This window comes from Scylla paramamosain, chromosome 44 (genome assembly GCF_035594125.1).
Source record: "Scylla paramamosain isolate STU-SP2022 chromosome 44, ASM3559412v1, whole genome shotgun sequence".
Taxonomy (NCBI): domain Eukaryota; kingdom Metazoa; phylum Arthropoda; class Malacostraca; order Decapoda; family Portunidae; genus Scylla; species Scylla paramamosain.
In genome coordinates, this window is record NC_087194.1 from 8,252,501 (window position 1) to 8,266,327 (window position 13,827).

General features: G+C 36.5%; 1 protein-coding gene across 4 annotated transcripts in view; it reads right to left on the reverse strand.

The window, feature by feature from the left end:
* Positions 1-13,827, reverse strand: part of LOC135094046 (ankyrin-1-like) — a 131,247-nt gene that overhangs the window by 93,284 nt on the left and 24,136 nt on the right. For 2 of the 4 annotated variants that reach the window (XM_063993788.1, XM_063993785.1), the window contains exon 2: positions 1,080-1,184. In XM_063993788.1, the coding sequence (XP_063849858.1) occupies positions 1,080-1,148 (69 nt within the window). In that variant the 5' untranslated portion in view covers positions 1,149-1,184. Of the gene's footprint in view, positions 1-1,079; positions 1,185-1,761; positions 2,903-11,459; positions 11,806-13,827 lie in introns of those variants that run through there. The other 2 variants (XM_063993787.1, XM_063993786.1) reach the window with 2 other exon arrangements.

Consider the following 13,827-nt stretch of genomic DNA (forward strand, 5'->3'; position numbering starts at 1 on the left):
AGTTATTGAGGAAGATGAATTTAGTGTCAAGGTATTGTGTTTTAAGCGTAATAGTATAACTAAGGTGTCCATAGTACGGTAATTTTATGTATTTCTTAAGTGTCATCTGGGTGTCATTAGATGAAGGCTTATTAAATTTGCTGTTTAGAAAGTTGAAGAGAATATTAATGATGATGCTTAACAGAAATCTGTTATTATGGAAAAGTCCTTAAACGTAAACCAACTTGAGGATAGGCTCTAGCAACGATAAAAGAGTTCTAATAGCATTAATCTTAAATAATTGAGGAATAAAAGAGAGATAATTACTCCCAGTTAGTTTGCAGTAAACTGCTGTATGCAATTGATTTATAATAATAATCAATTGCATACAGAAAAAGACTCAGTACCATACTTAAAACATAATAACCTGACACTAAATTAATTTCTATCTTCATCAATAACTTTACTACTGTCTCTTTCTTTAAATTCAAAAACATTATTGGACTCATCTCCAGCATATATATATATATATATATATATATATATATATATATATATATATATATATATATATATATATATATATATATATATATATATATATATATATATATATATATATATATATATATATATATATATATATATATATATATATATATATATATATATATATATATATATATATATATATATATATATATATATATATATATATATATATATATATATATATATATATATATATATATATATATATATATATATATTACCAAGATTGTCATAGGTAATAAACTCGTGAAAATCTATTAAAAAAAATATTTTCCTATAAGTGTTAAAAGTAATTCTTCGCATAAATGAAGGCCACAATAACTATTCTTCTAAACTCGGTGCCCAAATGAAAAGATATTTTTTTCGCCCAATGCAATACTAGCGCGTCCAGATGTGTGCTTCATAAAGCCAGATGAGAACATAATCTCTCAACCCAAATCCTTAAATGTTATCCCTCTTCCCTTCTTTATCTTCCCTTACTCTTATTTCCTCTACCCCATCTTTTCTCTTGATCCTTAACTGTAATGATTATACCACTCATCCCTTACCATTGTAGGTGGGTGTTCCCTACATGCCTCGTATGAGTCCGTGAGGTCGTCGACTAGCTTGGACGCCATTGCGGGGGAGAGGTGCGTGGTTTGATCTGACGTGATCTGAAAGCAGAAACAAACATATATATATATATATATATATATATATATATATATATATATATATATATATATATATATATATATATATATATATATATATATATATATATATATATATATATATATATATATATATATATATATATATATATAACTTGTTTTGCAGGAAAACTGCAAAATTTTGTTCAACCTTATTTTTTTGCCGTGTCGTGCTCTATGTTGCACGATCTTGCTGCGTCCCTAATCTCTAAGACTGACTTTTGTGACTTCAAGGGATCGGGTTTAAGTTTTTATGAATTTTACTTAATTTGTATTATTTACATATATTTACACTCAGACGATCATACACGACTTCCGAAAACAACGAAAACTACGAAAATTGCTTCATCTCTTCAAATAAATTCTATTAAATATCTTCACATCACACTTCCGATTCAAATCATTTCACATATTTAATACTCAATGACGATACATCCTACACAAAGCTTCTAACTAATATTGAATGAGGAAACACCCTACACCTATCCAATCACCAATATTCTACCCTGACTGATTACAACTGTCTGGCTCTACTTACTGGTACTGTGACAGGTGGCTTGCCCATCTTGACTCTCTCTGGTCTGACAGCTCTTGTTAGCTTGTCTCTTTGTCTACTTCTGTTTATTCCCGTCTCCTACACCTCATAATATACACGTGATGTTAAGGCGACCTCTTGTACCAACGAGTCTTCCGTTGCTATAAGATTTATTTTTAAATACTTCGATCATACTGTTTATTTACCTACAACTTTCAATAATGTTCATTCTCAATTAACTATATTTATTTTCTCATGCTTTGATTATACGGTTCATTTTCCTATACTTTCCGTAAGGCCCATTTTTAAGTAATTATATTTATCTTCCCATATTTCGATCATATAGTTTTTCTTCCATTAACTTTCAATAATGTTCATTCTTGAGTAATTTTGGTGATCGCATCTTCTAATTAGGAACAAAGAGGCGGCGTTTCCTATGGTGTGCCGAATATCCGTGTTGTCCACGTCATTTGCTTCCGGTGACCTTTACTTCCCTTGTATGTTAATTTAGTGATAGCCACCTAGATATCTCTTCTTGTAATCTGCTGCTAAGTAGTCTTGTGATGACTCACCGCATCTTGTCGTTCCCCTCGGTGGTCACGTTTTGTCTCTTACATATCAGGGTGGTGATAGCTTCTTGGTACCTGCTTTCGTGTTTACCATCTTCTTCCCTCATTTATTCTTTTTACTTCTTGCTTCCTTTTTCACATATCAATTTCTTCATTCTTGTTTCATTCTTCTTTCTTTTTACGCGTTTCATTTCTTCTTGTTCCTTGGGTTATGACATGCCTCCCTCCTTATGATCGCACGTCCTTCCACGACTGGTTACTTGGCTGGGTGTTCGTTACCTCATCCGTGAATGTGGTGCCGGGTGTGGGTTTGGAAGACCCGCTCCGTGCTGCCGGAACCAGGGGAGCCATATGTGCGGCCCACACCCACGGTTGCGAACACCAGGGTGACCCCAACAAGCAGCACTGTCCACAGCCAGTCGTACCAGTCCGGGCTGATGCTTTTATTAAGGACTACAGATTGTCTTTAAATTGTGTAGAGACAAAAAGTACCCATCTATAACTGCTGGGAAGGCATATATTAACAGAAATGATAACTTCACAGTTAAAAAATAGAGCCTTAGTGGAGAAAACAAAATATAACCTCAAATATCTTGACCAGCAAGAGAGATTTATTTATTTATTTATTTATTTATTTTATTTTTTTTTATGTAGGAAGGACACTGGCCAAGGGCAACAAAAATCCAATAAAAAAATATGCCCACTGAAATGCCAGTCCCATAAAAGGGTCAAAGCAGTGGTCAAAAATTGATGAATAAGTGTCTTGAAACCTCCGTCTTGAAGGAATTCAAGTCATAGGAAGATGGAAATACAGAAGCAGGCAGGGAGTTCCAGAGTTTACCAGAGAAAGGGATAAATGATTGAGAATATTGCTTAACTCTTGCGTTAGAGAGGTGGACAGAATAGGGGTGAGAGAAAGAAGAAAGTCTTGTGCAGCGAGGCCGCGGAAGGAGGGGAGGCATGCAGTTAGCAATCAGAAGAGCAGTTAGCATGAAAATAGCGGTAGAAGACAGCTAGAGATGCAACATTGCGGCGGTAAGAGAGAGGCTGAAGACAGTCAGTTAGAGGAGAGGAGTTGATGACTCCATACTGCTCTAGAAGAGCAGTATGAGTGGAACCCCCCCAGACATGTGAAGCATACTCCATACATGGACGGATAAGACCCTTGTACAGAGTTAGCAGCTGTGGGGGTGAGAAAAGCTGGCGGAGACGTCTCAGAACACCTAACTTCATAGAAGCTGTTTTAGCTAGAGATGAGATGTGAAGTTTCCAGTTCAGATTATAAGTAAAGGACAGACCGAGGATGTTCAGTGTAGAAGAGGGGGACAGTTGAGTGTCATTGAAGAAGAGGGGATAGTTGTCGGGAAGGTTGTGTCGAGTTGACAGATGGAGGAATTGAGTTTTTGAGGCATTGAACAATACCAAGTTTGCTCTGCCCCAATCAGAAATTTTAGAAAAATCAGAAGTCAAGCGTTCTGTGGCTTCCCTGCGTGATATGTTTATCTCCTGAAGGACTGGACGTCTATGAAGAGACGTGCAAAAGTGCAGGGTGGTATCATCAGCGTAGGAGTGGATAGGACAAGAAGTTTGGTTTAGAAGATCATTAATGAATAATAAGAAGAGAGTGGGTGACAGGACAGAACCCTGAGGAACACCACTGTTAATAGATTTAGGAGAAGAACAGTGACCGTCTACCACAGCAGCAATAGAACGGTCAGAAAGGAAACTTGAGATGAAGTTACAGAGAGAAGGATAGAAACCGTAGGAGGGTAGTTTGGAAATCAAAGCTTTGTGCCAGACTCTATCAAAAGCTTTTGATATGTCCAAGACAACAGCAAAAGTTTCACCAAAATTTCTAAAAGAGGATGACCAAGACTCAGTAAGGAAAGCCAGAAGATCACCACTAAAGAGCGGCCTTGATGGAACCCATACTGGCGATCAGATAGAAGGTTGTGAAGTGATTGATGTTTAAAAATCTTCCTGTTGAGGATAGATTCAAAAACTTTCGATAGGCAGGAAATTAAAGCAATAGGACGGTAGTTTGAGGGATTAGAACGGTCACCCTTTTTAGAAACAGGTTGAATGTAGGCAGGAAGGAAAGGTAGATGTTATTAGACAGAGCTGAAAGAGTTTGACTAGGCAAGGTGCAAGCACGGAGGCACAATTTCGGAGAACAATAGGAGGGACCCCATCAGGTTCATAAGCCTTCCGAGGGTTAGGGCCAGCGAGGGCATGGAAAACATCATTGCGAAGAATTTTAATAGGTGGCATGAAGTAGTCAGAGGGTGGAGGAGAGGGAGGACCAATCCCAGAATCGTCCAAGGTAGAGCTTTTAGCAAAGGTTTGAGCGAAGAGTTCAGCTTTAGAAATAGATGCGATAGCAGTGGTGCCATCTGGTTGAAATAGAGGAGGGAAAGAAGCAAAGTTATTGGAGATATTTTTGGCTAGATGCCAGAAATCACGAGGGGAGTTAGATCTTGAAAGGTTTTGACATTTTCTGTTAATGAAGGAGTTTTTGGCTAATTGGAGAACAGACTTGGCATGGTTCCGGGAAGAAATATAAAGTGCATGAGATTCTGGTGATGGAAGGCGTAAGTACCTTTTGTGGGCCACCTCTCTATCATGTATAGCACGAGAACAAGCTGTGTTAAACCAAAGTTTAGAAGGTTTAGGACGAGAAAAAGAGTGAGGAATGTACGCCTCCATGCCAGACACTATCACCTCTGTTATGCGCTCAACACACAAAGACGGGTCTCTGACACGGAAGCAGTAGTCATTCCAAGGAAAATCAGCAAAATACCTCCTCAGGTCCCCCTAACTAGGAGAGGCAAAACGCCAGAGGCACCTTCGCTTAGGGGGATCCTGAGGAGGGATTGGAGCGATAGGATAAGATAAAGATATGAGATTGTGATTGGAGGAGCCCAACGGAGAAGAAAGGGTGACAGCATAAGCAGAAGGATTAGAGGTCAGGAAAAAGTCAAGAATGTTGGACGTATCTCCAAGACGGTCAGGAATACGAGTAGAGTGTTGCACCAATTGCTCTAGGTCATGGAGGATAGCAAAGTTGTAGGCTAGTTCACCAGAATGGTCAGTGAAGGGAGAGGAAAGCCAAAGCTGGTGGTAAACATTGAAGTCTCCAAGAATGGAGATCTCTGCAAAAGGGAAGAGGGTCAGAATGTGCTCCACTTTGGAAGTTAAGTAGTCAAAGAATTTCTTATAGTTAGAGGAATTAGGTGAGAGGTAAACAGCTTAGATAAATTTAGTATGAGAGTGACTCTGTAGCCGTAGCCAGATGGTGGAAAACTCGGAAGATTCAAGAGCGTGGCCACGAGAGCAGGTTAAGTCATTGCGCACATAAACGCAGCATCCAGCTTTGGATCGAAAATGAGGATAGAGAAAGTAGGAGGGAACAGAAAAGGGGCTACTGTCAGTTGCCTCAGACACCTGAGTTTCAGTGAGGAAAAGAAGATGAGGTTTAGAAGAGGAGAGGTGGTGTTCTACAGATTGAAAATTAGATCTTAGTCCGCGAATGTTGCAGAAGTTAATGAAGAAAAAGTTGAGGGGGGGTGTCAAGACACTTAGGGTCGTCGACAGAAAGGCAGTCCGACCTGAGGACATTTATGGTTCCCTCCCCAGATGGGGACTCCGAGGCTGGTGTAGGATTCAATAATATTTTCCGCACCATTTCTATCATAAACCAGGGAAATCTGTTCTGAATATTCTCAATATTACTAGAAGTTCGATGCAGTCAGAAAACACTTATATTTATACAGAAAAAATGGAAGGGAGATCATCCTGCGGACATTAGAAGATATCGGCGGGAATTCCTCTAAATGTTGTAAGAAGCAGACCAAGTTTGTGATGCAGTCACTCAGCTTTACCGAAACTCATCTATCTTTAGTCTCTTCGATGAATAAGCATTTCATTCTGCGCTCAAAAAAATGTGTAGAAGGAGCAACAATACTTATTTCAAAACATGTACTTTCATCATAATTTTTAATCACATCATAAGGTCAATACGAACTGCTTGCAGTGGGTTTAATAGCCAACTGGACAACATCAGTCTCCCATATAAATAATGACTTCCCATTATGCATAGACATCAATATTTTCATCTCATTTATATTCTCTCAATCACTTAAAGTAGCAAGTTTTAACTTTTTAGTACAAGATGAACGAGTTAATATTTTAAGGAGAGTACTTACTAATTGTAAATTTAACATTAACCTTTTCCTTCCTTGTTTTATGAAAATACAACACTAAAGCAATTAGGCATGAATTCGCGTATAATGTTGCGTATAATGTTTTTTTTTTTTTTTTTTCAATTGAGTCATTTTCTTTTCTCTGATAATATAGATTATATTACCTATATGTTTCAAAAGCCGTTATGTTACAATGTGGTTCTTAGCTCTTTCTTACAAGGAAATTACACTCTATTTAACTTGACATGAGATTGGTCTACACTTGACCAAGACTATCTATACCGTGACATTTGTCACTTTTTTATCATGGGTTCCTATCGTCTTCATATGCAAAGCACAAACTTTTCCACTCATCATCCACTTCGATTCAAGTGTCATGCTCGGTCATTGTACATCACCCTAAGGCAAAGCTAATAATCTGATAAGGGAGCACCATAAGCTACGTACTTTCGTTTAGCCCTGCAATGCTCCTCATGATTAATCATCACATCCTGCTCACAACTAAGTGAATATAACGTTTTGAAATGTGTTCATTTTGTCGTCTAACTAATCATTCTCTTCATCATGATCATCTTCAGTGAACTATTTTCTGTATCGCTATCCGTAATGCTCTTTTACAATTTAGTTTCCCTTGTTTCACGTTAAAGCTCTTCTGTAACTCATTTCCCTGTATAGTGATGTTAGTTCTTTAGATATTTATATTTAATATGTACGCAGCGTTTCATATCACTTGTGCTAATATACATTGTATTAAACTTTCTTTTCTCATGCAATAACAAGGACTGTCGAGGATACACTTAATTATTTTTTTCACGTGAATCATTGTACTTCTTCCACATTATTCACAATATGTGCCATGTATTAGTGTACTCCGCTTATATGCAACATCTCAGTTCCCCTACTCCTAGCGATTTTAACCTCAATACCTTCTTTGACGACACAACTTAACTAATATACGTGTTTTAACATTTTTAGCTGTGTAACGTATTATTTGCGACATCCTTACTCTGGTACGCCTCTTGTATCTTTGCATTCCTCCACTGAATAATCACTACACTGACTTATTTACTTTCTTATAGCTCAAAATTTTACATTTCGTATTAACGTCAATACTCAGTATCTATATTTTTCTCACAGATTTTCTCGAAACACGTTTTTCAGCTTAATATTTATATAACTTAGCAAATACATATCGAAGGATTATCAACAGTTATATATTTATCAGTTTTTCTTTCTGGCATGCAATCAACTTTTATTTAGCATTTTTCAATCGATTCTTCTTGTAGCTTCTACGAGTATGTTTTATTTTTTTGTGGACTTTTTTCTTTTCGGTCTTTTCGGCTTTGATATTTAATTTTCTTTGTGGTTTTGATTTTTTCTTTGTGGTTTTAATATTTTCTTTACTTTGTAGTTACAATATATTTTTTCTTTGTTCTTTGTGGTTACAATACTTCTTTTTTTTTTGTTCTTTGTGGTTACAATACTTTTTTCTTTGTTCTTTGTGGGCACACTTCTACATAATTACAAATTCTTGCGTATGTATACGTTCAAGCTTTTCGCATCTGGGTACTTGCCGAAACGAAGCATCTGGGGCGTCCTCCATCCTTCCCAATCGACTAATCCCCAGACAAGATTTGCAAAAATATCTTCCCTCTTTCTCCGTTCCTCCCTGAACAAAAATTGACTCCTAGATGGAGTAACTTGTACACTTCCATGCCCTTAGGCCAGCAGAAAGTGTGCAAGTTTGCTAGGTACGAGTACAAGCTGGGTGTATACAATGATCATCTATCATAATCTGACGTGTCAGTTTCTGAGAACTATATCATGCACAGTCTTATTTCACAACATTCAACTTCATCTAACTCAACTTATGTATACCCACCATTAAGTTAACCACTTCAATAAGCCGCATATGCATTTTTTACGTACTTCATACTTGATTATCATAATTATCCTCTTCAATATTTAATATTTTTTATCTTTACCTCTTAAACTTCTCAACTTCAGTTCTATATATCGATTATATACCGATTATTCTTAGTAGCAATTCCAATATATCTGCATCGATCTGTCTTACACATTTCTCTATGCAAAAATAATTTCATTTGTTCCAAAATATGAATCGATCACCTGCATATATACAATTTTTTTTCGACATTTTTTTCTTCAATATACATCTCACATCTCCATCTTATACTTTATTTTTCCTTCAACTAATCATTTATATATATATATATATATATATATATATATATATATATATATATATATATATATATATATATATATATATATATATATATATATATATATATATATATATATATATATATATATATATATATATATATATATATATATATATATATATATATATATATATATATATATATATATATATATATATATATATACTTTTTTACTTTCACTTCAGTAATTTTCAGTCTAGTAATTTCACCATATTTTCATATATTGATCGATATTTTACTATACACACAATTGTGGTGACCCCACACCTCTGTATATATTTGTGTTGTCAAGGAAGAAGAAAGAAGACAAAATAAGGAAGAAGAAACTAGAGAATAAGATAGAATAAGTAAGAAGAAGGAAGAAATGGAGAAGATGAATGAAGTAGAGAGAATAACAAGCGGTCATACTACCCAGGAAAGGGAAGGTAAATTAGCACTTGATATCGACGGAGCCGAGAAAACAAACATGGACACAGGACCCCCGCAGTCCACAACAGGAAGACGGCCTTTATATAAAGCCTGGGAAGGCAGCCTGGGTCAAAGAGGAGTTAGCGGTGATGATAGTAGGGACAAGGCAGAGAAAGGATTTGAAAGGGAAAGTAGGTCAGGAGGCGTGAAGCCAGGAGGCGTGAGGCACCGGAAGGAGGTCAGCCTATAAACGAAAGCCAACGGCCACTTACGCTCCGCCTTCAAACTCTCCCTACCCTCTGACTGACTTCTGTATCAAGCACCACGCCTGTGGGCGGATCACATGTTTAAATGAGCAATGTGAATGGTAGCTATGCAAAATGTTATGAAAATAGATAGTTTTCTGAGGGAAATAGACAGTCCCAAACGATTGTATATTATAGCATGTAACAGTAGAAAAATTCAATAGAGGAGAGTAGTAGAGAGTAGCAGACACAGAAGCAGAGAGGATTTGACCAGAGAGGGGGCGAGATGGACGAAGTAACTTAGGAGTAAGTGGAGCTTGAAAGCGTAATTCTGTCGATAAATCAATGATCTTATTAAAAGAGATTTAGGATGTTTATTTGATGCTTTACATTTATTATGATAGGTTTTGTATGGTGTGCGAAGATACTCAGTTATGGAATGTTATAATAATTGACGTGATACTGATATCATGTGTTTCTCTAACTGAACATTAATTGCGCTGTTTGAATATTTGTTGTGTTAATACATTTGATATAGTCTGTGTTTTGCACGATGGTTGCGTTCATCAATGAATATGTTGAAGAGATATAAAGTGACAACTAATAACCTTGAATTGTCTGAAAATGAATGCGAGTGAGAAATTTTGACGCTTAATGTTCTAGGACTAACAACATGATTACTGAGTCCGTTCCACTCATCTGTCACTCTATTTGAGAACCAATTTCTTCCTATCTCCTTCCTAAACCTAAATTTTTCAAGCTTGAACCCGTTATTTCTTGTTCTATCCTGGTTGCTGATCCTAAAAATTTTGCTTACATCCCCCTTGTTATAACCCTTATACCACTTAAAGACTTCTATCAGGTCCCCTCTTAACCTACGTCTCTCTAAAGAATGTAAATTTAACAACTTCAGTCCCGTCTCGTAAGGAATACTCCTCATCCCCTGTATCCTTTTAGTCATTCTCCTCTGTACTGATTCTAATAGACCTATATCTTTCCTGTAATGTGGAGACCAGAACTGCACAACGTAGTCTAGATGAGGTCTGACCGGCGCCAAGTATAACTTTAATATTACTTCCGGCCTTCTACTTTTAACACTCCTAAAAATTAATCCTAGTACCCTATTTGCCCTATTTCTGGCCTCTATGTATTGTTTCCCTAGAAGAAAGAGAAGATACAGATAGAAGCGCAAACAGTGGTGCAAGAAGTGGTTGCTGAGGCGAAATAAATCTTCTGATGTTCAATTACTGAGAGAAATAAGTGATGAAGCAAAAGATTTTCAAAATTACCTACGAATGAGTGAAAATGTGTACCAAAAATTGCTTTCCCTGGTATCTCCTTTCATTAAAAAGAAAGATAGAATAATGCGCAGTGCAATATCGCCTCATGAAAGACTTTACTTTTGGTAACGTTTCGTACAGAGTACTTCTGAGGAAGTACTCTGTACGAAACGTTACCAAAAGTAAAGTGTTTCCCTCACATGGTGTTTCCGTCCAATCTGAAAGTCAACTGAGGACTGCGCAGTTAAGCCCCACACACGCTCAGTTCTCAGTCAAACAGCCACAGTTGACAGTTAAAACTTTTAACTTTTCTATTTCCTTCAGTCGAACTGCGCAGTTCTGTTGAACTGAGACTGATGGTCTCACACACGTCAGTTAAAACTGTCAGTTATAACTGAACAGTCCAAACTGACAGTTTTAACTGCACGTGTGTGGCCGGCCTAACACTACGTCGTTTCTCCTTCCCCGAGTTAAAGAAAAAAAAACGCATTTCCAAAGTTAGTCAGAGGAGATACGACGTGGGGGCTTGGGGTTGGGATTTACTAGCAACAATGTTTAAAAAAAATCGGGCCGGAGAGAGAGAGAGAGAGAGAGAGAGAGAGAGAGAGAGAGAGAGAGAGAGAGAGAGAGAGAGAGAGAGAGAGAGAGAGAGAGAATCTGTGTGTGTGTGTGTGTGTGTGTGTGTGTGTGTGTGTGTGTGTGTGTTTTAGTATTTCATCCAACCAAACAGACACACATAGCAACTCACCGTAATCTGAGTTGTAATGATGGTGAGTGTATTACCCTTTACTCAGTTGAAACCCAGAGAATGGCTTGTACACGATCATATATATATATATATATATATATATATATATATATATATATATATATATATATATATATATATATATATATATATATATATATATATATATATATATATAAACACACGCACAAGTAAATAACACACTGTAGTTACAGGTAACGTGTTAACTAAGCCAGTGTTGTGAGGGCGTAACCCTGTTCTGGGAGAATTATAGTAACACAAAGCTGTGTCTACACTGTTCTACTGATGCATGGAGGAGCGAGCTGGATGTGTCTCAGTGAGGAGTTGCAAGATAACTAATCTTCTATTCTTTATCTTTATTTTTTATCTTTATTTGGTTTATCAGCCTTCACTCCACCAACTTGTGGTGCTCTGCAGAACCGCCAATAATTTACAAAAATAGCATAACATTTGTTATTTCTGATATTGCACAATTAACTTGATGTTAAGGATGTGTAAATCTAAACCATGCAATAGGAAATCTTAACATAAAAATACAACAGATATACAGAAAACATTTTTTTTCGGTGATAGACACGTAAAAAATATAGCAATATATCTTCGCAACACGTTGAAATATATGAAAATAACAGCTGTTAACCATACCACAGTCACTCGGCACAGGATGTGATACGTGACGAACACACACAAAGTCATCGCTTATGGCTTACCTGGTGGAAAAAAAGTAACTACCGACAATACTGGAGAACGTTCCGGGAGAAAAAGTCAACGAAATAAAAAAAAAAAAAGTCATGATTAGTGCAATCCTGTATTTTTTTTTTTTCAAACAAACTGAATATCTAAATTATAAACTGTAAAAATAGTGAAAATAAAGTATTCCAATGTTCATCGCACATCCTGCATCCTCATTTCCGCTCTCGCCATATCTCTCTCTGTCTCTCTCTCTCTCTCTCTCTCTCTCTCTCTCTCTCTCTCTCTCTCTCTCTCTCTCTCTCTCTCTCTTTCTCTCATGTTTCTACTCATCATCTTCTTTTCTTCGCTATTTACGCCCCACGTAATAATATATATATATATATATATATATATATATATATATATATATATATATATATATATATATATATATATATATATATATATATATATATATATATAAGAAATAAGGGAAGCTGCAAGAAGCGACCAGGCTCAAGGGCCATTGTTGTTTTTAATATATATATATATATATATATATATATATATATATATATATATATATATATATATATATATATATATATATATATATATATATATATATATATATATATCAATGATTTGGATAGTGAAATTAGTAGTGATGTTAGTAAATTTTAGGATGACACAAAGATAGGTAGATTAATTAGGTCAGAATCGGATGCCATCGCCTTGCAAGCAGATTTAGATAGGATGAATGAATGGACGAACAGATGGCAAATGCAGTTTAATATCAACAAATGCAAAGTATTTAGCGTAGGTAGAAAAAACCCACACAGTAGGTACACAATAAACAACGAAACTCTGGTAGGTTCAGGATACGAAAAACATTTAGGAGTTATAGTTAGCTCTGAACTCCGTCTAGGAAAGCAATGCATAGAGGCCACAAACAGGGTATTAGGATTAATTTTTAGGAGTGTTAAAAGCAGAAGGCACGAAAGTAATATTAAAGTTATATTTGCCACTGATCAGACCTTATCTAGACTATGCTGTGCAATTCTGGTCCCCACATTACAGGAAAGATATAGGTCTATTCGAATCAGTACAAAGGAGGATGACTAAAAGTATACAGGGGATGAGGAGTATTCCTCACGAATCGAGACTGAAGCTGTTAAATTTACATTCTTTAGAGAGACGTAAGTTAAGAGGGGAACTGATAGAAGTCTTTAACTGGTATAAGGATGGGTTTAATGGGTTGAAATAGGTAGCATACTTCATACTGGGGTCGTCACGTGGAAGCCTGGTCGTTTCTTGCAGCTTCCCTTATTTCTTATGTTCTTATGTTCTAATGAAATGTAGCAGGAAATGGCCAAGTCCTTCCTGTCAGATGTCATGTGTCAGGTTTTCTCTCGTCCACGAGCGGCTGTGTTTGTGTTCCAGTGTGTTGGTGTTACTTTTTAAGGCGTTCACTTGTTACGGAGCTAAGTTTAAAGTTAGAAATAAGGCGCAGCACACACACACACACACACACACACACACACACACACACACACACACACACACACACACACACACACACTGCCAGCTTGCGTCATCCCCGCTGCTGTTTCTCGATGCATTGTTTTCCCAAGTGTCTTCATTGAAGAGCTGCTGTTGTTCTGCTTTTGCCGTT